The 26,540-nt window shown below is 45.8% G+C and overlaps 1 protein-coding gene across 3 annotated transcripts in view; it reads left to right on the plus strand.

Annotated features, from left to right (window-relative positions):
• The window catches only part of LOC144179334 (cytochrome P450 2F3-like), a 123,692-nt gene that overhangs the window by 3,222 nt on the left and 93,930 nt on the right, over positions 1-26,540 (plus strand). For 2 of the 3 annotated variants that reach the window (XM_077707631.1, XM_077707649.1), the window contains exon 2: positions 784-1,020. In XM_077707631.1, coding sequence (XP_077563757.1) covers positions 806-1,020 — 215 coding nt within the window. In that variant the 5' untranslated portion in view covers positions 784-805. The remainder of the gene's footprint in view (positions 1-783; positions 1,021-26,540) is intronic. The other variant, XM_077707638.1, reaches the window with a different exon arrangement.

Genomic DNA, 26,540 nt, shown 5'->3' on the forward strand with positions numbered 1-26,540 from the left:
CACTTCATGCCCAGTTATGCACCCATCCCCGTTGGCGGTTTATGTGTGCATTGATTGGGGTGGAGGGAGGGGGCATCCACGCACAGCAAGGCCCGATGCAGCTTCCGATGACAGCTTGTGTGGTGGTGGGCGATTTGAACGTGGGAGTCGCATGGCTGAACGCGCCCTATCAGCTGTCCTCCGCAATCGAGAGATTTGGTTCTGGGTTGGTGTGTTGCACATATGATGCCTACGACTTGGCAGCGAAAAGGGCACGCAGGTGTGTGTTCGCTAGAATAATGTTCGAGGCCGTCCAGGTGTTATCTCGATATGGGATTGACGCATGCGCACTGACGGAAGCGTATAACGTCTTCATATTGGTTTAGGGGTTGTTTAGTAATGGCTATTGACCGAACATCGCTCAAAACGCGCACCAAATGTATAATTTGCTTCTTTGGTCCCCTCATAAACGTGTTTTGTAAAATACATCTATACAATGCCATTTGAAAATTGTCTAAACATACATTGTACTTGTAAGTACGACGGACGCTACTTTACGGGTTCCTATTTATTCCGTTCCGTATTACTGATAGATTAACCAATCTTCTACGCTTTAAATGAGTCCCGACGGGGCCTTGGAGAAATGTATACATAACACGGACACTGGCACTTCTTCCGCGGATTTGTGCATGTTAACAGCAAAAATAACCACCTTGATCGAGTTTATTGACGTGATAGAAAAAGTGTTTTTGTGCTTTATGCACTGGATTTGTTTCAGTGAAGCATTACCTATCAAATTTTCAGCAGGCAAGAAAATTACATCGACATGTACTCCATCTGTATTGCACTAGCGAGTGGGGCCGCCTTCCTAATAGCATGGATCTTCGCGCGCGGATGGTTGTGGGGAGCGCCGCCTCCAGGAACACGGCTTCCCCCCACGCCGCCAGGCGCCTCGCTCCTGGGTCACCAGCAGATATATCAGCGAGACTTCTTCTGCAACACGGCCATCAAGTGGGCCAAAGAATACGGACCTGTGTACAGGTAAGATACTCTTTTCGAAGCAGATACAAAAACGTTCTTCCAAGAATCAACAATTTGGTGTAAACCAACTTGATCGCTGGGCAGATATATCAAGGGGTTTAAACTGAACACAGAAAAAAGTACATCTGGGTGTTCTCCAGGAGGCGGGATCCGGCCTGACATCGATATTAAGCTTAGCGGTGCGTCAATTCCTGTGAACAGGAAGCACAGGTTTTTAGTGATAGTACTCGATAAAAAGCTTACATTTACGTCATACACAAAACGAGGAATCAGTTTCTACTTCGGATTTCACGTTTGACCTACCGGAGTGTTCTTAATGGGCCGGCGTGAAAAACTGAATTAAAATGTTAAACACGGTGCTGCACTTACGGCTCTGTCTTGCAGTATGGGGCTTTCAGTGCGAGCCCCATTCAAAGTCCATAACATGAAACTGAAAAGCGGAGCCTTGAACACCAACACATTTACGGAGCACTTTGTTATGCCATTCGGAGGACAGGTATTGGGAATTGCCTTTGATATCTTATAAATGACACCTCATCTCTTCATCTCTGGTCAGCGCGCCCATCGATACCCTCCCCTTTCTGTTTGCGGGTGAAAATCCTTGCTCAAGATATAGGGTTATCGTTTCGTGATAGTGTCTACACCTGTATTGCTGATGTTGTATCACCTTGGGGCACGTGTATTACTTTCTATGACACACAATTCAAACAAATTCACAAGGGAATCTGGCCCCGAGAACTGATTGTATGCTGCATTTTTACATCGGAAGCACAAATACGCTTACACTACATTTTACGCTGATGACTCGTGGACATCTGCTGCATCGTGCGCAGCACACGCATCAAAGTTCAGTAGAGCCAGGACCATCAACAAACATACTAGCATCTCTTAGCAGAAGCATGTGCGATCTGAATTGAAATACAGCCCATTACACAAAGGAAACTGGAAATTCTCTAGCCTTTACAGACCTCTTAAGTGTGGGGAGAGTGTTGCAGTCGAGGAAACTAAATAACAATGTTGTATTATCTCACCATCTTAAAGGAGCACTACTTGCCTATACTTAAAAAGTACCAATAGTTGTCTGATGGATGCTTTGATGCTGAGGCATACTGGGTACTGGGACAGCTGACCGCAATGCCACTGTGACCGCACTTCAATTCAATTCAATTCAATTCAATTTTATTTTAACATGACACGATGTTGGGAGGTACGGGCAAAAAGCGATAACGTTGCTTGACTTAGACCGTACCTTCTGCTTTGCAAACAGTGCAAATGTTACGCAGGGTACATAATTAAGCACGTCTGTGGTACAGCGCATCAAAGAATACAGATTCGGATTCCGAAACAGAAGGAAAAATCTATACAGTTCGATTGCAAAATAAGGTGAAACATACAGGGAAAAACGCACAAGTTGATCTGTACGTTATCAGCAATACACATAATATGTGACTCAGCAAATTGCCATGAATAACAACACAAAAACCAAAATAAAGGAAGCATACCAGGCGAAAAAAAGTGAAAAAAAGAAAGAGAAAAAGAAAGAAAGGAAGAGGAACGAACAAAAAAGAGACAACAACTAAAAAAGAAAGACAGAAAGAGAGAGAACAGCTCAGACGCAAGAAAAAGTACCGTACTTACCCGATTCTAACGCGCACCTTTTTTCCGCAAAACTAGGCCGAAAAATCGCATGCTCGTTAGAATCGGATACGAAACCGGAACTGCCGAAACAGCTGAAATTTCCTTCCACCCATCGCCATCTCAAGCTGGCGCCAAAGCTTTTAGCAACAATTTTTCGGATCTAGGTGCTTAGGCCTTTCTTTCGGCGTTCACACAAATCGTCAAATTATTCCACTTGCGTTTTTGATAACAGCAATGGCAGCAGCGGCAACGAAGGTGCGCCGCTTCCACGGCTTACGAGCGGCTCCCACGCGTTCACAACGAGTGGTTGGCTGAAGCGTATGCCTCTGAAGAAGCTCGCGGGATGGGCATGCAAGGCGTGGGCCACGATCCCATCGAACATGGTTGAACGTTCGTTCAGAAGTGTGGCATCGCGAACGCGCTTGACGGCACCAAAGACGAGATGTTGCGGTCAGCGGAAGGCGACAAGGAGCTCTCGGAGAGCGACGAGGAGTGAGATGAGTGAGATTACTTCGGGGAATAAAACGCCTGTTTCTCTCACATTCGTTTTTCTTGCTCATAAAGTTCCTTGCGCGTTACAAACGGAGGTGCAAGTTTTTAAGTGCAAATGCACTTTATAAGCGACCCTGAATTCCGTTGACCGCCGTCCGTCCACATAGCAACAGCTGCGGGTGCGCGCGCTCCTCGTCTTCCTTGGCAACGGAGGGAGATGGCACATACCCACGTGGGGGATTGGCCAGGAATCTCCTCGTCTTTCTGGGCAACGGGGGGAGATGGGCGCGCGCTGCCTGGCCGCTGATATGGCACATACCCACGTGGGGGATTGGCCAGGAATCGGGCGTGAGAAGGGCTAATGCACCCGCTTAAAGGAGTACTGACACAAATTTCAAAGCTGAGATCCGCTCTAGCAATCAAGTACAACGACAACACAAATAGGTGTCTGTGCATGGCACATACCCACGTGGGGGATTGGCCAGGAATCGGGCGTGAGAAGGGCTAATGCACCCGCTTAAAGGAGTACTGACACGAAATTTCAAAGCTGAGATCCGCTCTTGCAATCAAGTACAACGACAACACAAATAGGTGTCTGTGAATAAATGCATCTTTCTTTGTAGTTGTGTGTGTGTGTGTGATCTCTCTTTCGCGAACATTACCGAACCGCGCAAATTCAACTCGTGCATTCGCACTTTCACATTCTTCCCCTCGGGGAAATGCGGGGAAATTTTTTTTCGTTTTTCTTGCCTGGAAAATCGGGTGCGAGTTAGAATCGGGGGCGCGTTAGAATCGGGTAATTACGGTACGCATAGGGCAAAGGACTTGGCACAACGCAAATTCATTGAGTCATACGTCGCAATTAGAAACAAGTAAAAAAAAACTCCCCTCTCCCCTCGCGGGAACCCCTGTGTAGATGCGACGCATAGGGGGTTCACGTTGCAGCGTTGGACAGCGGAGGAACGGCGCTGGAACGATGGAGCGGAGCGGTGCAGGCACCGCGTTTTATAGCGCGCATAACGGTGAGGGGACGCGCCGGCACCAGTGCGCCTGCCGCGGCTATGACGCAACACAATCCAACACAATCCATTTTAATCCAATCCAATCCAAATCCTATCCAATCCAATCCAAGCCAAGCCAAGCCAAGCCAAGCCAATCCAAGCCAATCCAATGCCCCTCGCGAGAGAGCGTTCGCTATCGGAGAGGAGAGGGGGTGAGCGGCGGAGAGCGCAGCTCGCGCGGCGAGGAGAATGGGGGAGGGGCGGACGCCAACGACGACGCCGCCGACGCCGGATGCAGGTACAAGGCGGGTGAATGAGATGCCTTCGCATCTAAAAGTACGTTTTTGCGCAACTGCAAAGAAACTACACGAAATTTTCCCTCAAGCGTTTGAATGAGATGGCAGCGATATTTGAGTTGCTTTCATGTGATAACGTATTGAGAATGGACGGTAGACGATGTTTCATCATCTGTGTGCCATAATCTGTTCGGCATGTATCAACTTTGTCGGGTTCAGGATGGCGAGTGCAGTAACTTGGATCATTTATTCTTAGGTTAGCTAATTCAGCCAAAGTGTGTTCTCTTTTGTTAAGTTCAGTTTTTTAGCATCGACACAATCGGAAAGAATATAAAGATTTCACACTAACTATCTTCAATTGCTGAAAGAACTGGATAGTGTGGGATAGGTAGCAAACCTTAATAACTGTACGAACGGCTGGCTTCTGTAGTCGAAATAACTTGTTGATATTTTCTGCCGTGGTAGTCGCCCACACCAGTGCTCCATAATATAGATAAGGAAAATAAACAGTTGTACAAAGTTCGATTTACGGAAATGGGAAATAGGAAACAGTGACGAAGCATACAACCTATCACTTGTGATAGTTTTCCGGCCAGGTAATTAACGTGCCGATCCCATGATAAATTTTCCGAGAAATAGACACGCAGCGTTTTAAACCAGCGTACCATTTCAAGTTGTGTATTGCCGATCATGATTGCTGGAACATCGAGAATTTTATCACGTGGTCGACATAGTATTGCCTTAGTTTTATCTACGTCTATTTACATTATCTACATTATCTACGTCTATTATCTACAAAGAACAATTTAGTTCTTTGTCTCGCCCAGGTGTGAATAAGTTTAAGCGTTTTGTTCTCCTGGTTGGCAAGGTCAATACCTGTTTGGCTGTGAAAAAACAAACTATTGTCATCGGCATACAGAATGTATTTTGCAGATTGATCAATGTTTACAATTTCGCTGATATACAGAATAAAAAGAAAGGGTCCAAGTATACTGCCTTGGGGGACGCCAGTGGTTACTGGTATTATCATGGAACAATGATGGTTAATATTGAAACTTTTGTAGAAGACGAACCTGAAGCTGACATCGAGCTCAGCAGACGCTAGACAAGGAAGACGAAGACGACCAGGCGTGGCTACAAGATGGGCGCTTTATAGACGGTTCTCTGTGTATAGTGTAAATACATCTGCTTTCTATCGACGACTGCCTCCTCCCTCGTTGACAAATGTTGATGTTAATGTTGTTAATGATGTTAATGAAGTTAATGTTGACAAACTGAGAACGGTATTGGAGATAGGAAGCAATCAGACAGTGTATTTTACCCCGGAAACCATTGTATTCGAGTTTAAGCAGAAGAATTTTATGATCAACACGGTCGAAGGCTTTTGTAAAATCTGAAAAATACCAAGAACCACGTTCCGCTTTTCAAAATTTTGTGAAATATACTCTTTTTCGGCCAGCAATGCTAGTCCAGTTGATTTATTCTAGCGGAAACCGAATTGAGCCGAGCTTAAAATGTTATGCAGGTCCAAAAAGACAATAGTGATGTAAGAATTACTTTTTCGAGTCCTTTTGAAAAAATTGGAAGGATAGATATTGGACGGTAGTTAACAAAGTCATTACTGTCGCCTTTTTTAAAAACTACGGTCACTTTACCGCATTGCATATTACGAGGAAATATTCCCTCCGATAAACAGATGTTCAATATGTGCACTAGGATTGGTGAGATTATGTCGATGGCATGCTTAATCGGTTGAACTTAAAGCCGAGATTGTCTTCAGCTTTACTATTTTTGAGTGACATGAATGCCGATGTGACTTTACCTGGGGATACGGGCTCTATAAACAATGTGCTTTGTTGATGTGGTTTCATGTAAGAAAAGTCGTAGTTTTTATTTGTAGACACTGGCGCTAAGGACAAAAAATACTTATTAAAGGCATTTGCAAGGTCAGTTTCAGTTAGCTCGCAATTACCCCTAATAATTTTAGTGACAGGCTGCGTGGAGCGTCCAAGTAAAGAGTTCATTATTTTCCAGGTGTCTTTTGAACTTTTTACTGCAGCGTCAAATATATTGATGTAATATTGTCGTTAAGAAGCGCGTAGTTCTTTTGTAACATGGTTTCTAAAGACTTTAAATCTCCTGAATGCATCAGGGTCATTCGTATGCATAAATCTTCGGTGTTTGTTGGTCCCTCTTTCTTATGAGCCTTAGCATTTCTCCAGTTACCCATTGCTTCCGCACGTTTTTTACTGTCTGAATGTTTTATGAGGGAACGAACGATTATAAATGTCGGTTAATTCCGTCATGAAGTTGTCATAGGCCGATTCGGGGCTGTCATCTTCCAGAACGTTGCCCCAGGTAACATTACTTAGCTGTTCTCTGAATATATCCAACGTGCTTTCATTAATCAATCGATAAGATCAGTCTCGTTGTGTATGTCTAGTGGCCTTGACGTTCCGGTCAACAGATACAAAAATTGGCAAATGGTCACTTATGGCGTACGTAATAACACCACCGACTAAGCTACCGGTATCAAAGTTAGTGATGAAAAGATGAAGTAGTGTTTCAGAGCTTGGAGTTATTCTAGCAGGAGATGTTACATTTTGACAGGTATTCATATTCAGTATAGTTTCTAATTTACACTTGGTGTTGTTTACATCAAGCATATTAATATTAAAATCACCAGCCATAATTAATTTGTACTTATGGCGATTGACAAAGTCTAAGAAGGATTTTAGAAATTGAAAAAAATTGGAGCAGATGAGTCAGGTGGTCGATAACAAACGCAAAAAATGCAAGAGCCAGTCTTGATCGCTAGGGTTTCATAATTGGGGGTGATTGATGGAAACTGAGATAGTAGTTCACAACTCAATCTGTTCGAAACCAGCATAGATACACCACCCCGTCGTTTTCCGATACGATTCACAAAAAGTGGCTTATATCCAGGGATCACAAATATATCTTTTTCCGAGGTGAACCACGTTACAGAAAACATTATATCAAAAAACACGTTAACTTCATTGAAAAAACACTCCAAGTGGTTGTACTTGTTTTTACCTGACTGCAAATTGAAATGAATAGAATTAAACCAAGGTCTAATGCAACTTTTATGTATTTTTTCCATTCTGACACGAATACGTTTTCATCCTGCGAACGCATCATGGCGCACCTAAAACGAGGTGAAAGCAAGCGGGAATAAAGCATGTAATGCGGAGGAACAAGGAGCGGAGGACCCGGAACACTGGCGCGAAGATATAAGGACGATTTAGTTCGCTACAGTCGGTATGAAGGATAGTTTGTGTGATCTCGGTTGTTGTGCGCGGTTTGTGCTGCAGAATAAGGAAAGATAAAGGCGATAGGCTCGAAAAGAAGAGGAGCGTATCTACTTGCCTTATAAGAGGACTGCTTCTGGTTGCCTTTACTGGCGGGATTACGTGTCGAAGGGTAGGTAACGTCACGATAGTGCAAGCGTGCGATCCTTTACTGGATCTTGTCAAGGTCGAGTTCATGTCTGATGATAACTTTGCAGAGTCATCAGATTTCTTTGCGTATATCTTTCCTCCACGTGACGAAACATACTTCAACCCAGTCGCCTTTTTCTTAGCAACAGCCATGCCTATCTACACAGCGGTATAGATGACCGAAGGGTCTCGCATCAGGACGTGGATCCCTACATGACCCAAGCACTTCGCCTACAATCGCGCCAAGACTGGCAGTAACGTACCGACAACAAACTGCACGTAATAAAACGACGCTTAAGACAACACGCACTTCATTCACATGGCACTCAGACGGAAGTTACAGCAGCCAAGCTACAAATAAGCCGCACATGCGACACAGTCGGACATGCTGACTGGTTGTCTGAGAGTGTCAGTCTTAGAGCGAAGCGGGCACACTCTATCATGTGGTATAAGAGTGTTGAGAAAACCCACGTTATACAGAACTCATCGTTCCTCTCATGAGCAGTGTGAGATCGTGCTGTCCAGTTTCAGAGCGGACGACCGGCTTAGCGTCCACCACTAATGGTGTCCTGAAATGAGGACACCACTCCTCGTATGTTTTGCCAATACAGTTTGTTCACTCTCTCTCTTTCTTCCTGTAGAATGTGTGGATAACACCTATCTCTTATCCACACCAAAACACCATGAATGTTTAATATTTCACTGCAAATAACAACGACTACAAAGACGTTTCTGGGAAGATATGAAAACTGCATGAGGTGAACAGTTTGGATTGAAGTTAAAGAAAAGCTTTCATTTTCTTGCATTGCTTTTACTTTCATTTTGTGCGCTGCGTGCGCATGTTTCTGTGTTTTGGTGGAACATGCGTGCAGCTTATGAGATGGGTACAGCATTTAAATGAATACGTGCTCTATATTATGGCTTAAGAAGGAACAAAGCAAGTGAGGATTTTTTGTGAAAACCAGGGATTCCCAATCCTTCGTAGCGACAGAATGCGAAGCCAACAACGCCCAGGAGGGCTGCTGTCCAATGCTACGCAGTATCCAGCCACCTTGCGTTATCGGAGAGTGGCTGACCTGCAACCAATGTAGACCCACCCTCACTTTTCTTCTATTTCCCCCAGCATTCGCTGTTCTAAAACAAGTTAAACTTCGAGAACTGCATATTGTCTGGTAATCTGGCCACAAATACCCCAAAGCAAATAACGAGGCAAGCGCCGCTGCCCAAGCCCAGCACACCGGCTGTTTTCGAAAGCAAGAGAGAAACCTACCAGCTGAAGATACCCTGAAGCCCATACTCTTGCGAAAATGCGCCGACATACCCGCTCACCACCGGCAGGGGCGCGAACATCACCCAGAAACACACCCAAGCGCATCCGGAACCGAAGCTTCTATATTCCGGTGACTACAAACAAACGCTTACCACCCCAATACCCTACTCCATGCAATGCACCCAACCCTGTACCGCGCCCCATGCAAAAAAGCCCCCCCCCCCCTTGCACCCTATACCACCTGGTATGGGGGTGTCAACAAAGCGCGTCCCTTACTCCTAATTCCCAACTACCGTACGAGCAGTGGGGGACACAGCTGACCAGCTCCGACCTCTCCTGCCGGCGCAGCCCTGGTGCGGAGGGCCCGGATGGCCAACGCTGGCGAGCGTATCCCAGAGCAGAGAAAACCCCCCCAGAAGACGGTTTCCCAGTTACAGGCACCTAAGGCTTGCCTTAGTATTGTTTAGTCTTCTGCCTCTCCCCTATCTTGTATGTTGTTTATTTAAGCGAAGCATTATTGTCCTCACTGATACCGTTGTACGCTAGTACGCCCGGCAGGAAAGCCAACTTTCTCTCACGCTCATCATGAATGATCGGGGGTAAAGCGAAAGAAAAAACCACGTCCCTACGCTGCAATCAAACTTGGGTCTGTGCCGTTACATATCCGGCGTCTATCCGATGGCTTCGACATGGTCGAAGCGATCGCCAAGCAGCAGGTACCCATTAGCGCCGTACACTTCAGACGTAAACGTTGGGCACGGAGTGCACGCCTGAGAGTTGTTGGGGCTATTCTAGAAAAGTGGAGCGTACCTCCAGAGTAGTACACACTCCCAGTGTGGGATTGGCCAACCAAAGAATCCATCACAATAAAGCTTCACGTTCAACCATCCTTATCGTTAGACGGAGGTGTGCGAGATTCTAGGAGCGAAGCCCCTTACACTGAAGTGAATTTGTCAAGCTCCCGTTTTTGCTTGCACTGCGTAGACTGGCTCAAGTTAACACGCTTTTCATCATTTATCCTGTTGAAAAGTCGGTAATTATTTTATAATGCTCGAAACAAAAAAAAACTACGTCGCGTGGTCTGCGGCGGCCGCACCAACTAAACGATGTGACGACGTAAGGAGGTCCAACCGTGATTGGACGATGTCATCGATTAACATCCAAACAAGTTTTGGTTTCGGTTCTGTAAAACAACATGCTTGACATCTAGCGTTATCGTTGCATGGGCATTCTCGATATCTCAGTAATCGTCATACCGCGCTTCTGTCATGTTGTCGGCTGTAAAATGCCTAAGATAAGCCACCCAGGACGGCTTAGAATCGTAGCAATCACTAGCCGATGCCTACGCAGTGCATGAATGCCCTACGCGTCCCCGCAGACGCTCAAATGCCATACGCTTTTCCCGCATATTTGGAGCTTGCCTCACTCATGCCGGTATCGTAAAAAGCGTGTTCGCACCAGGCAACGGGTCTGCTGATTCTGGCCTGTGCCCACTGCCCGCAACCAGTCGGTGCTTATGGCAAGAGCACGGCAACGAGAACTGTCTAGCGTGTCAATGTTAGTCTGCGCGCGTTCTGCGAATTCGCTCGTGGAGCAGTGAACGTTACGGCCTAAAAATGGTGAACTCAGTATACAAAACATTTGTCGAAAATGAAAAAAAAAATGAGCTTACAAAAAAAAAACCCCTCCGGGATTCGAACTTGCGACTTGCAAAATACCGCACTAGCGCTCGAGACCACTTGCCCACGGGCCAACCTTTTTTTTCTTTAATGCATGGAACTTTTAGAAAACTTTAGAAGACAAGACACTTAACACACAATAGAAACACTAACAAACAGCAAAGGGCAAGGACATCAGTCGAACAAAGATCAGCACCATTTCAAAACTCAGGCAAGCAAACGCAAGCATCCAAAAGAGGCAGGCACTCCGGTAGACCACTCTACGAAGCATAAACGCTCAACACCAACGCCGTCTGTTCCAGAAAAATGCACATGGTCGGCCTAGAAGGTTCCGCATGCCGATCAGTCATGCGGCACTTCCACAAGCTACACAATCTTAGGACAACAAAAACGTCATATGGCACCCGATTAACATCTTCAAATGGCAGGATGCGAATGGTGTACGGGGTGATGTCAATGTCATTTTTTAGTGTCCGCTGCAATACGTTCCAGAAGAATACAGCATTTTGGCACAACACAAAATGATAAATTGTCTCTGGTTGATTACATAGGCGACAATTGTCCGACCATGGAATAGACATTCCCTTTTCGCGCAGCCATGTTTTAACTGGGAGTGTGAAAGAATGAAGCTTGAAGAAAAACGTTTTTGCATATGGCGGAATACACATACTCATTACGCGTTTTAAAACATTGCTTTTCTGGTGGCCTAAGTAAGACTGGCGATAAATAGGCACCGGGAATAGACCTTCAATAGGAGTGCTTGTCATAGTTTTCCTTGACATGCTGAACAGGTATTCCAAGGAAACCACGTGGAAAGAAAGTTAAAAGACTCCACGACCTCCTTGCGAAATCTCCATGGAGGCTTCGTATTAACTTCGCCCGTACATATAAGCAAAAAGGGCAACTGGAAACTTATGCGCTGCTAAAGGACAGTTAGTAAAAGTGGGTGATCAACCAATTTGTAGAAGTAAACGACACACAAGTTGGTCCTTGTGTCTCTTTTTGTCCCTTGGCATAGGTGCCCATTGAGAACCCCAGATAAATGTTGCAAAAACTGTATGTAGGGCCTGAACTTTTGCTCGTGTACAGTGAAGCACTTGAAGCACTTACAGGTGCTTTGTGGCAAGGAAGACATTACACACGCTTGCACGTGCAAACACAGAGAGGTCTCGCCCAATCCATGCCTGCTATACGCGCTAAACTTGCGTGAGCGCTGATGACCAATGAGGCCCTGTGTTCTGTATTTCATGTAACGGCACAGCGAGGTACTGAAGTGTGGCGCTATCAGAAATAATACCTGCGAGTCTAGATGGTTTCGTTCCCCATTGTCTGATCCAAAATCCCTGAGTTTTTGTATACTAACATTCGCTCCAGACACACCGCAGAACTGCTTAGTCACTGTAATGGATTCCTGGACACTCCTTTTGTCAGCGCGAAAATACGCTATATCACCTGCATAAGCAAGCACCTTAACTTGGCACGATTGTAAGCAAAAAGTTTCACTAGGCTCGAGGTACAATGCGAACAGCAACGGTGACAGGGGGCAGCCTTGTCTTACAGACGACTTGATCGCAATCGGCTTAGACAGAATACGATTGACGATAAGCTGTGTAGAGCACCGATTATAGCACAGCCTGATGCCCTTATTTAACACATCACATAAATTGACTGCTGCCACAAGTGCGAATAAGAAATCGTGATAAACCCGATCGAACGCTTTTGCAAAGTCAATTTGTCTTAAGGTCACCTGATCTACCGAATTGGACACCCACTCCAAGACAGAACGAGCAATATGAATATTTCTGTGAATACTCCTGCCCCGAATACCGCACGTTTGGTGGGCCCCACTAAACCAATGGTTACAAATTGAAGGCGCCTAGATGAAATTTTTGCAAATATTTTGTAGTCAAGGTTGCAGAGGGAGATCGGTCGGTAACCCTCTACATACCTTACTTTCTCTGCATACGCTGTTTTGGGGATTAGCACCGTGTGTCCTGAATAAAAGGTTGGCGGCAAGATATGATCACAGGCAGCCGTAAATACGTCCAAGAGAACTGGAGCAAGGATACCAGAAAACTTGTGATAGAACTACCTACAAAGGCCATCTGGCCCCGGGCCTTGGTAGTCTTAAGCGCAGAGATGATATTCTTAACTTCCTCCAGTGTAAAAGGTCCTGACACCATCATGCACTCGTCGTCTGTAAGCCTGGGAAGTAAGCCAATGAGATAATGGAACTTTAAATGCCGAGTATTAATACTGGACCCCCCAAATAACGTGCTGTAATTTGTGTGTGGAAAGCACTGACAATTTCATTTGCTTCAGTATACCTAACACTTTATATTAAATTTCAATTATCTCCTTTGCAAGTGAGAATTGGCGCTCATCACTAAGACATCGGCGAGAAGGATAACTTTCAAACCAACTTTCAGTTCTGGGCCGAATTAAGGCACCATGAAACTTTTCAGTTACATACTTTTGCAATCGTCCTTTAACAATCCCAATTTCTTCCGAAGTTGATCCCGCATTGACTGCTTCCAGTTCGTGAAGTGCCACCAATGTACGGGAAAGTTCACGTACATGAAAGCGTTTTAAAATCGAACGCCGAGCTGACACCTCTATTTATCATTCCTAATTTCCTGTTTAAAGAGATCTCATTTCTGGTATGGTGTAAGAACTCAGATACCCTTTTGCAAAAACTTTCATGAGCCAGTAGAGTGCTATGAAGTTTCCACAGGTCCTATTGAGTCGGCTCGTTACGTGGTCTTGACCTACCGAAGTAGATTGAGACCATACAGTCGTCAGTAAAAAATATTGGACGTACATTACAGTCCGAAACGCCAAAACTTCCTCTGCTGACATATATATCCTGTCAAGGCGGGCATTTGAACTGCACTGAAAATGCGTAAAGTGCACTCCACTTCCTTTAATCTGACCGATATCAACAAGACCATGCTCGTGCACCAAATCGGCCAGTGTTGCAGCACTGCCATCATAGCACGCAGCTGGCCTAGAATGATCCTGCTCACTGCAGACACAGTTGAAATCGCCCATAAAGAGAACCTTTCCTTGTGTTCGGGCCAACACTGTCGACGGCGGAAATATAAATAAGGTATGAAATGTATAACCAGTTTACACTTTTATTTAGTTTTGGCGTTTTAAGCAGCTTAGGTGACTATTTGTTGTATAGCGCTTGTGCAGTAAGCTTCCCCCAAATTCCCACCATATTTCACGTCTAGCAATTGCATTTCTTAGACGAAAAAGCGTTCGAAGATGCGTAGTCGTGCTGCTGACCGCTGTGCTTGTTCACGCAGCGCAAAAAAGTGCTTCCTGCTCCCTAGTTTTACACTGTACGGTAAAATTTTCAGTTGATTTTATTTCCTTAGTACCTATATTGACTTCACTAACTTCTCTCCCCTTCAAGTGGCCTTAGATTTTCCTACTATCATCCCAATCAGCGAAGCGACGCATGTGCGCTTGTGCAGCACTTGTGTGGAGCGACCTGGACTTGGAACTTGATACAGTGTACATGCTAACAAACTAAAACGCACATTCTTCCATTCAGAAACATGTCGTGGCTTAGTTTCAACTGAGCGAACAAATTGCGACGACCCGTCGGCGGCCGACGGACTACACGCTGTACCATAAACGCTGGGCCGACTGACTCTGTCGGAGAGTCGGTCAGCCCTGCAGTAGCGCAGTCAGGCCAAGTCATCTCCTCCTGACGTCGCACGAAAACGCCACAAAAAATGCGCGAGGATCCAGAGAGGAGGACAGCACTTTGGAATCGGTTTTTCTACTAAATAAATTACCGTAAACGCACTCAGAGTGGCCGAAACACGGCCTGTAGACTCCGGACTACAACTTGCGCTGGTAATGCCACAATCTTTACAAATCACTTTAGTGTCCCTTTAATACTTTCGTGACCGTGGAAAAATCGCCTGTTTTTGGGCGTTCGAGGAAATATTTTTTTCTTGCCACAGACAAGGAGTGATGCTGAAGTGCAAGACACTAAATGATAGAGAAAGAATAGGGCTTTCTAACCGTAATAAGTTCAAACAATATATTTATAACAATTTTTTAAAATAATTAACAAAACCAAAAAAGTAACAAAAAGAAAAATGATGAAAACATCAATGGCACTTTGCAGAGGATACACACAAAAAAAATTCTAATGAGTCAATTTGAAAATAAGAGCATTATAAAATCATACTGCAAAAACGAGCTCTGTAAGCGCGAAAGTTATAACATACACGCAATTATGAAACACTAGTGCCTACTGGCTATTTTGGGGTGGTCCAGGAAATATTTTTTTTTTCTTGTCACAGAAAATGATGGATGCTAAAGTGTAAGTTACGAAATGAAAGAGGAAGGATTGGGCTTTCCAAAAGTAATAATTTAAAACAACAGATACATAAGGAATATTACCAAAAAATTGTTAAAACAAAAAGTAACAAAAAAATTGATGAAAACCTCAATGCTACTTTGCACACGGTAGACACAAAAACAATTTGAAATATACAGTTTCAATATAAAACGCTTATAGAATAAAGCTGCAAATATAAGCGCTGTAAGTACAAAAGTTGTTTACATACAAAAATATAAATATAAATACGGATAGCCGCGCGCTGCTCCGGAGCGCTACGCCAAGGTCAACTCCGGGCCGTCTTTGTGGAGAAAACCCGACTCTATGTGCAGCTGGCGCGAAATGGACTCGCCCGAACGAAATCTACACCCTGCAGATAAGAACTGTGGCCTTTGGAAGAGGACGGGATCTGTTTGCAACAACGCGGGTCAGCGATAAAGCAACCGGACAGAGAGAGAGAGAGAGAGAGAGAGAGAGAGAGAGAGAGAGAGAGAGAGAGAGAGAGAGAGAGGGAGAGAGAGAGAGAGAGAGAGAGAGAGAGAGAGAGAGAGAGAGAACGCCTGTAATGAAGGCTGGGAAGAAAGCGAGACCGGAGAAGAAAGCGAAACTCAAGGGCGCACACCGGGTGATGGCCCGGGGCGACTTGACTCACTTTCGCTGACGGTAGGAAAGTCTGACGAATCGAAGTCGTCTTCCGTGTCTGGGCTGCTACCATCCTGCACAGATTCAAGCACAGTTACATCGGAATCCGTCGAAATTCGCCGTTCACGCGAACAACCGGCGAGCGGCGTGATGCTATAACTGAACCCACGTGAGCGGTTTTCCCGTGCGGGGCAGAACATTTAAAAAATCCCCCAGGCAGCGGAAAAATGAAACTCGAAAGCGAACCTCATAAAATACTTCCTCCTTTGGATGTCACGACTGGTCGAGAAGCGCTCGGAGAACGCCAAAATTTGAATTTGCATTCATCGATAGCCTTCTATCAATGGGAATAGGCGCGGTCACGAAAGTGAGGCCCAGAAGAGACCACCTGAGAGTTACTGGGGGTATTCTAGAAAAGTGTCGCGTACCTCCAGAGTAGTTCACACTCGCAGTGTGGGATTGGCCAACCAAAGAATCCATCACGTTAAAGCTTCGAGTTCAACCATCGTCGTCGTTAGACGGAGGGGTGCGAGATTTTAGGGGCGGAGCTCCTTAGGGGCTGGGGCGCTCGGCGTCTCATGTCACCGTATTCTCAAGTGGCCATAGTACTAAAACACCGGGACACTCGTTTTCCAACGCCTCGCGCTACAACTTAACGGGTACTGAACGTGTATAATGAATAAAAACGGTTACAAATAAGGAACACAATTTAAGAATTTGTGTAATGCTCCCTGTCCGCTTCAGAAATCGTCAAGCACAAGCAGAAGCTGTTTGTAGACGAGCTATAATTTGTGTTACACTCAAGTACCCTACGGCGTTTGAAGCCAGGCCTGATCAGTTGTGGTCGGTCGAAGCAAAAAAAGGCACTCTTTCCTGATGCCGGGGCCTCGTTGATCACCGAGGATGGTCCTTGCACTGCGCTCGCATTGACCCCTGCCACTACCCAAACAGGGGCAGATGGGGAATTGCTTAAATCCGGTTCAACGCAAGTGGGGGCGCCATCGCCTCGGCAAATGCGCGATTGTGCCTCTCACCGGCGCTTCTCCGGCACCCAATCAGCGCTCGCCGTGTGGCAAAAGAGATACCTACAATCTTTGAATACACTGATACAATGCATGCTTCACCGCTCCCCAGGTTAAACGTTATTGGTGATGGCCCAGAATTTTTTTTTGTCTTTGGTATTTGTTGCGGCGGCAGTAGGAGTCATTTAGTATTGCACTCAAACGTATTTTTTTTGTCCTCATCATGTACGGTAGAGATGTGTTTTCTACACGCATGTCGGATAGAAACAACATCATCCGGCACTAGTCACGCTAAAACAGTACAAGTGCAGCGATTCTGGTAATTCTGCCTCAGACACAAAGAGCACTTCCTCAGCAGAACATGGGTGGCATCCACCCCGGTGTAGTTCCTTTCTTCTACCTCATTTGGCTGTCACTGCTAGCTGTGGTAGGCCGCGTGCGCCAGCTCATTCTGGCATTCCCACCGCATTGAACGGTCAAATGGCTACGCAGTAATTAAGAGCACGGCTGCTTAAGCTTGAGCTTGGTTCGATGGCGTTAGCAAAATAAGTACCAAGGAAAAACCTTCCCCTGCGTGAGGCGCCGGCACAACCTTCGCGAAGTGGCTTTAGCAAAAAAATGCCGAGCACACGTGAGCGTGCGCCTCGTGAGAAGGGCCTGGCGTCGTACAGGCTTGCGCATTGGCTTGCCCCACGTGAGGAGCTCCCGCCTTCGTCGTCATCGCCTTCTACGTGGCTGACCCATGGAGCGCCGGTCCCTACAGCGCTCCACCCCGTAGAGCCGGAGGCCGTTGCATTGCCCACACGTCGTTTTTGGTCGGCTGAGCTTGCAAGTTCCTTGGTGGGGTTTTGGAGACGGGTAAGCCTTAGATGGGTAGAAGGAATGTAATGTAATGTAAGAGGTCTTGACTCGATCGGTGGCGATGGCGTCTTGGCGGCCACTAATGTTGAGGGTGACAGCCTTGGGTTGCGGCTCCCCGGGAGACTAACGTGTACAGACTTGCTCCTTCTGCTCCCTCGCTCCTTGAATCTGCTGTCAGTGTGGAGAGAGATAGGTCGACCCCAAGCACTGTGGTTTCTCAAGCTTTGCACCACTGGTGCAGGCTGCGCCAATTTTTTTATTGCGCAAGCACTGCACACGTCATTCCAGGGAAAGCTGTGATGCCGAAGTTTCCACTCGTTTCGAAGCAGAAACGGCGCAGCCACAAAGAACAGCAAGTGCTCGCCTCCCGTCCCAGGCAACGCGTATGTCCTTTGGGAGTGCCCAGGTCTTCTTGTTGTTCTCTTTCTTGTTGGTTCAGTGTCTTCGTGCCAGCTCGTTCGGCAGCTTATACTACCTGCTGTGGGTCGTGAGCGCCCCGGCCTATGCCTGGGACTTCTCTGGCATTGCCATCGTATTTACTAGATCAACGCTCCTCGATTTCGTTTATTAAGACTGGTTTCTGGAGCAACGCCACTGTTACTCAAGCATTACATTAGAATTGATTGATTATTTTTGGCTGCAGTGGTGGCATGGGGACTGCACCGCTGAATTCACGATCACTGCTCCGACCCGGTGTGTTTCTTGAAAAAAAAAATTCCATTTACGCATGCACGTTTGTCCGAGATTCAGGTGTACGTCGGCCGCATTAGGGCGCGGCTTCATTACGGCGCGTCTCACTCCTACGAACACGGGCTCGAGGCACAGTCAACGCTTGCTTAAAGGGGCCATGAAGACAAAATGCAAGTGTGGTTCATTCAAAAGATTGCCTCGTTAGAATCATGCTGACCCCACCCAACTTCGCTCAAATAAGCTGTGTAATTAGAAAAAAAAGGGAATGGCCATGCGACCCACTAGCTCATTTGCCGCAACAGAACCCAGGATGTCATAACAGCCAGCTCTGGGATTGATGGACGCCGGAAAAGCAAGCGCAAATTAGGCAAAAATTGTAAGCTTGCCGAGCGAGCTATTTGCGCTTAAACGAAGGGAACATTCTTTTTATATCAGTAAGGATGGTGGGACGAACAGCGGAAGTTACAAAAGCACACGTAAAGATAAAAATACCGATGCGTACTGCTGTTGGTACTGCGCGCACAATGCTTCATTTAGATGCACAGCACTGCGGGGATTTGGGGTTGTCTGCGACGACACCTGCCGATTGGCGTAAGCGACGGTTTCTTACGTGACTATATTTGTCGGAGCGAGCACCATGTTTCACGAAACGATTATTTTCTCCATGTACAAAAACAAACTAGGTTTAAATACGGTCACAAACAAACCGAAGGCAGAAAACGGCTTGCCGCGGTGTGGCGGCGCCATCTACGTTTACTAACAGTAACCCTGTCTCTGCTCCACACCAAGTTTATCTGAAAACCTGCTCTGATGATGTCATTGCAAAAGTCGTTCCAACGCATGTTTCGGCGCGAGAATCAACATTTTAGCTTAAATTGGTTAATTTCGTAGTGACTAAAGCACCGTTTGCTTCCGCACACGCACTGGGGGCACTATACAACAAGAAATCTTTCGAATAAAACAAACTTGTACTTTGTCTTCATGGCCCCTTTAAAGGAGCCATGAAGAGAACATACAACTTCGTTTAATTTGAAAGAACTAGGATTCAGTATCTCACTCAGCTCCATTACAGCCACAAAAGATGTTTTTTTAACGAAAAAAAAGCAAGAAGTATTTAAAAATTTTCAAATTTTGCGCCACAGTGACGTGTTATGAGCAAGAATGACGACATACGGGCCAACAATAACACATAATTTTCAGTGCGTTAACTGCACGTTAGCATTCAAGTGATGCGGTCAAATGGAACTAGAGGCCCCATTACAGACGTCCAGTCATGTGTCATCACGACAGGTCAGTTAGGGGGCCGCCAATCACGCAAACAAGGTTCCGTGACGTCATAGAAAAGTTGCGGGAAATTGGCGAGGGGGTCACGACTGCTTCACACGTTTTCTTTCATATCTCCGTTATTTGATTGAAGATTGCGATGGTATTGATATCATTGTTATCGGGACTAAGCAGTCTTTCTAATAAACCCAACTCGTATTTTGTCTCCATGGCTCCTTTACGCATTCATGGTCTACATGGCCCCTTTAAGAAAAGGTAATATTGCAGTATTACCTTTTCCCACTTTTTTAGAGCCTCTGGAGCATAGCACACGATCAGTGCATGTATCGTATTTAACTGAGAACGACTGAGTCAGCCACACACGTACGCCTCGAACAAAATATAAATTGGAGCCATTCCTTCAGGCCAGTATCCCGGAAAGTTGGATACATCTGCGTCCTGCGTTCACTAGGTTTTCACACATGTGCACCTGGTACCCATCCATTGTTCATCACCGACTCTCACTCACAAGAACGTCGGCTCCGCGGAGCGACTGCTCGGACGCGTGCCTCCACAGTGCCGCCTGCAACAAATACACATGCCTCATTCCACATTAGCCGTTGATGGTGAACAGCATGCAGCAATAGCCAAAAATACTAAGCGCATCACCCAAGCTATGACGTATGGGGTTATATGTCCACAAAACACTTATTCACTACCCCACGGCCATCCGTGCTCAGAAAGCGTGTCCGTCATTTCCGTAGAAAAACAAAGGGGAGAGGCAAAGAAGACAGGGTGTGGCAGGGTAAAACATCACGAGCTGCGTTAACTGCACCCCGGAAACACTTACTGTGTACAGACTAGTTGTAGGCTATAACAATAACATGGAAGCGAAGCATTAAGCAACGCTCTAGAGATCGAGGTGCTCTGACTGGCGGAAAAAATAAAGGAGCGCAGGGCGCCGCACGTGCGGCAGTGAGATTGTGCTCCGAAATCATAGAAATGTCCATTCGCTGTGCGTTCCCCATGTCAAATGGCCAATCTCCTTCTCTTAATCTTCCTCGCGAGTCTTCGTCAATTGGTGACCCTATGGGCTTTTCGCGCTGGTATGGTGGCGCCACTGATTTGCTGTGTTCCGCGCCACCTTGCCGACAACGAAAACGTAACTTCTGAATTTCGCGAGCAGGCGATGTCCCGTAGCGTCTCATTCGGCAGTGTACGCATATAAGCACAAGAAAGAAACAATGGCCGCGATTCTTTTGCAATGCAATACAAACAGCCAAACGGTACTTGCATAAAGAGACAGGGTTTCGAAAGGGCGACAGGAAAGCGATTCATCAAAATAAAGTCGGGGGTAAGCAAGCGCGGGTCTGTTTCCGCGCCGTATGAACACGCTGCCATTTCGGAACGGCTTCAATTTATTTATTTATTTATTTATTTATTTATTTATTTATTTATTTATTTATTTATTTATTTATTTATTTATTTATTTATTTATTTATTTATTTATTTATTTATTTATTTATTTGTTTGTTTGTTTATTATTTATTTATTTATTTAAAAATACCTTACAGACTCTATTATTGAACATGGAGTAAGGGGGGTAAATAGGAAAGAATGCTAGTGGGTGATACTTCTGCCACATTACAAAGCAATACACCAGAACTAATAACAGTGGTTGCACAAATGAAGGATGGGTTTCAGGCAACAACAAGAATTTCACGGTCGAAAAGAAAAAACACCAGCGGCGTCGCCGAAATGAAAGAAAAAAACAAAAATTTCACACCCCGCGAGCCCACTTACGAAAAGAAAGCGCAGTGCAGGAGGAGTCAGTATATTATTTCTATGGATGCGAGTGTGTGTGCATCGCCTTCTGGAAGCGATAATGGGTGTTAGAGGGAAGCCCCGAACCTTCCACCATTGGAGACACTCCTGTGCTCCTGTTCTGTGGGGTCCCTCGTCCCAGCAAGAGCAATATATTAAGGCGCAATGTTGCAGCGGCCCCGGCAACGATTTGGTTTGTTGGGCTTTAGACTTTAGGCCCTTGTCAGCGCGTAACAATAACTGACATAACTGGCATCATTTGGCGGACAGCTTGGAGAGAAGACCAGCGACGCGACTTTCACTGGGCTTGCAGGAACGAATTTCTCCCGTGTAACTTCAATGTGGCTTCTACGTGCCACGAAGTGATTTGATGTCTGTTGTGTGGGTGAAATCGCGGTGAAAGGTTTATGTGTATATTGCGACACGAAGGGTATGCGGCTTCAACAGCCCGAAGATTCACGTTTGTAGAGGCAGGTATTTGAAAATGTAAATTCTTGGCTAAACTCTACCTCAAACTGTTGAGACTACGATGAGTTCGTTGGATGGGCTGATAAAAATATCCCGATGCTTTTTTGAGTGCTTTGATAGATTTATGAACTTGTACTTTTTATGGGAATATTTTTGGACGTAGATGCGCGTGAGGGAGCATGAAAGCCTCTAAACGTTTATTTACCTTATTGTTTATCGTTCGACATCACACGGGCACAGATGTGGTGGAGCGCACAACAGGAGCTATAGCTGTGCTCAAATCGTCTCTCTCGCATTCGGAGTGCCGATTAAAAAAATGGCTCCAATTCACGCTGTGAAGTAGGCTGGAAAGCAAAGCTTTTAACGACACCCAGAACAATTGCCCAAGCGACGTCACCTGAATTCCCACACATGGCTCTACAAAGAGTGAAATAGGAGCGTCTGCCTGCCATTACCTAGAATTAGCGGGGGCGGCGTCAGGAACGCATAAGCGTCGGCCACGTTCGGGCTAAAGCAGCGGACGCCGCCGCTGTAACACGCACGTGCGTCGCCAGAAAGAAAACGAAGAGGAGCGTCTTTCGAAGGGTGAGACCGCGGAACCTAGCCATCCTGATATGCTAGATTGCGGTTACACCACAGCTCGACACAAGTGCAGACAGCGAAAAAATTTCGCATGTGAGCTTACTGATTCCCAATTATACCGATTTAAACTAGTTAGTTTAGTAAGTTTGAGAATTGCGAGGAAGCTGAGGGAACTCTTACAATTGCTACTTGTATCAGAGCCAGTTGCTCCTTTTGCCTATTGTAGTGCCTGTTAAAACCCATTCGTATTCACCAATTAAGAAAACGGAGTCCCATTAATTCGTGGCAAGCAGTGCGCAGAAGGTAGTGTTTGTGTAACGGCCGGATGTCAGTATATGGTCTCTACATTTTATTTTTGTGCCCTGAAAACTAATCTACCGTATCTTTGCCGTACAACCACTTACTTCCGTCGTGTCCGGGTTGTTCAGGAGGTGCTGTCAAACAATTGAACCAAGCCGTGTGAAGGAAGCGCGCCATTGACGCGTAGCTGCGCCTAAACAGGCCCAAAGCAACAGTCGCTAAAGCCGACGACCAAGCTGGGTCACGTCGATGCGTCCGCCGGCGTGAGCGCTCGTGGAACGCTGGGGAAATTAGCCGTGCCATCTACACTGTGCTCCGTGAGTTAAAACCGCCCTTCCCTCCGCAGCGGCGTTGGGAGTTTCCTGTCCCGTACGCCACGAAATAACCGTTCGCTGGTAGAGCTAGAATGCTCTGCTTTAAAAGTTAATCAAGCCGTGCGAAGAAAGCCCACAATGGACGCGAAGCAGCGCCAAAACAGGCCCATATCAACTGTCGCTAAAGCAGACGACAAAGCCGTCCCGCCGACGCGCCCGCCAGTGCGAGCAGTCACCTGCGTGCGGGGAACGCTGGGTAATAGCGCCCTATCGCCGCGCGGTCTACACTGTGCTCCGTCCGTGAAAAGCTCCCACCCCAACCCCAGCCGGGTTGGGAGTTTCTTGTCCCGCACGCCACGAAAGAACCGTTGGCAGGTAGAGGTAGAAAGCTTTGCTTTGAAAAGACCATTTGGAATAATGGAGATTGTTTCATAGCTGAAAGAGTTGTACTTGATGTTCGTGTAACTACATGCCAGCGTGAATAGTTGTCCTCGTGTATGTTATCTTTGTCAGCGAAAATATTTTGCACTTCAACAAGGTCCTCTTAACATCGTTTCCTTTCACCTACTGTGGCAGAAACGCAAACTACGAGTTGTACAGGAACATAAGTTTGAGATATTTGATTATCATTTCAATAAAACTAGTTGTGCACCTCAGAATTGTGGCTGGTGTGTGTCCATCTGTTTATTGTTGACTCGCTGTGTAGCGTAAACATTTACGTTTCTAATGTTTTCATTTGCAAGCTGTCTTCATATTTTGCTGTTATGACTACATGCAATGCAAGCATGCATATTTGTGGAATGGTCGATGTATTTACTGATGCGTGCATAGTTATACTGACAACAGAGGCTGTTTGAAGAGCTGAAAAATAGGCACTCGTACCATTTGGTTGGATTCACGCCATATTATCGAAGCGGTCTCAAGCCAAGTAGAGTGGAGATACGAAAATGCGCCTATGGATCGGTTCTTTTTATTTCTTCTCTGGTGCTATGTGCGTTGTTCATGTCTGCCTCCCAGGCACCTCATCCGTGTACTGTCGTCAGCTTTTATTGGAGAAGGGGTGCTTTCTAAAATATTTCAGCTTATATTTCCGCGGAACTCGTCAGTAGAATGTTTCTATGATTATAACAACTGTGTACGTAATAAAACACGGTAATTGTTGTGTAGTAATTTTCAGGTTGTTTAAATTGAGCCCCGTGGCGAATTGCTGTAGTGTTTATTTTGTTCTTTGAAGAAATTCAAACGCCGCTACCGGGGTGGCGCCACATGTTTACTTGAAACTACAGTGCCCGAGGGCCACAGTTGAAGGGCCGGAACCGGTTACCGTAGTGGGAAAATTTCCGTCACCGGGCAGAGACAACCTGTCATGAACGGGATGTGTCTCTCGCGCACGTCACTTAGCAGAGTCGCTACGGGAACGCTAACAAGGAGGGAGTAACGAGGGCGCCGTGATCCCCGCACCCATAGCAATTTAATAACACCAGCCCAGTAAATGCCTGCTGCGCTTCATGGAAGGGCCGACTTTTCCCCTCATTTATTTTCATAGAAATCACTATGCTGGCGTGGTCACCGCCGCATGTTTTAAATTCTCAAGTACCTATTCTCTAACGCTCTCCGTCACCCCCCGGCTAGCGGGCACTGGTGACACTGATCATAAAGACTCCCACTTTTGTATTTCCACCGCGATGACTACACAAACAGAACGCCACAAATCTCTATTGAGGTACATTGTTTCGTCCCCGAAATTTTATATGACCTGAGAGGGAGGCACGGCGTCAGTACAGCTTCCCGAAAAAAAACGAACAAGACTTCTTTTAGCCGACAAAGCTCAATTTCTCGCGCGACATGCAAGGACCGCGCACGAATTAGGTACCGGAATTTGGGCTGATTGTAGAGGAGATGTCATCACCTTGTTTTAATATTTTTGGTCCTTCCTGGCAAAAGTTACATCCAGCTTCCGCGAAACAATAACATTGTTTTATAGAAAAAAGTCAATACCAAATATCTATTTTCAAAAATATAGGGTAATTTGCATGAATCATACGCTAACCACACCAGAAGCTTCAGGGCGCCCGGTACGCTGCACCATCTCTCGGCTCCCTCGCACAGACACCACTATGTTCGTAAAATTAAGAACAAATCGCTTCCCTCCTTTTCTCAAACCACCGATGCTTCAAGTGTTTATGAATTTTTGAAACCTGGCCACTTGCGTCAGGAAAACCAACAATAAACCAGTTGACAATGATGTACGCGGCATAAGGATATTAGCGGCTTGAAGAGCCTGCATAGGTTTTAGTTTGGGCCACCGGTTCCAAACTTTTACAATATTTACTTCAAGTAAAAATTGTTTTCTTACTTTCAGAATTGGCTGCTTCCTCGTAGCTGGTACCAGAGACGTGGTCTCAGATTAATACAGGCAAGAAGGAGGTAATTTAAAATGCGCCCATTAAACACTAATTTTTCAGTAATGGCAACAAGTTCCAAGCAGACAAAATTGTAGCGTGGCCTGAGATGCCAAATTCCTTATATAAAGAAAGGTAGCACATTGTATTCCTTGTCAATCAAAACAAGCTTGTCCACACCTGGTCCTGCAGCCAGTGCTCATAGGATAATTTTCAATTAAGGCCAAAGCCTTAGGTGTCCCGTTCTGCGTAGAAAAGGGGTCGTTGTTGTTGTCCTCGTAGTTTTCTGTTCAATAATATCACCGTCGTAGCTAAGAATAAATAGAAAAAACACATTGACGCTCCAATGGTATTTGAATTGAAGACCCCACATGTAGAGTACCAGCCCACTGCTTTGCCGCTGTGCTATCTCTGCACTTCTTTTTATGATTGCACGGCAATCATACGTATTTTTTGCGCTTAATTGCGAGGTTCATTCTGTAAGGAGTCTATAAAGTAAATGAGTTTACTATAGGGACCACGTCAAAAACTTCCGCAAGGCACACACATGCACCGGGAAAGTGGGGCCCGTGTGGGGGCTCACGGTGGGACTCGTATACGTGCTACGTACCCCTGACACATAGTCCTGACGAAGCGATTTTATTGACGAAAAAAGGCCTGCATAACGATCCATCGTACGCACTTCTACAAATTGAACATCCCCATAAGTAGGGACATACCATATGAACATGCACCATCTCTGTGCATTATAAAGAACTGGTTAATGTCTCATTTTCTTCAGTGCCCGTTCAGAATTTCCGAGAACACCACCTCTTCTCTACACCATACCTTGGCAAAGATGGACCAGCGCATTCACACTCACTCACAAATTTATTTTTGGAATCACGTCTCTCTCAAACTCACACTCATTGCTAAATAATTTATCTATGCTCACTTTAACTCACTGCGAGCG

This window comes from Haemaphysalis longicornis, unplaced genomic scaffold, assembly GCF_048455015.1.
Source record: "Haemaphysalis longicornis isolate Haplotype H1 unplaced genomic scaffold, Haemaphysalis longicornis Haplotype H1 scaffold_1, whole genome shotgun sequence".
Classification (NCBI taxonomy): Eukaryota; Metazoa; Arthropoda; class Arachnida; order Ixodida; family Ixodidae; genus Haemaphysalis; species Haemaphysalis longicornis.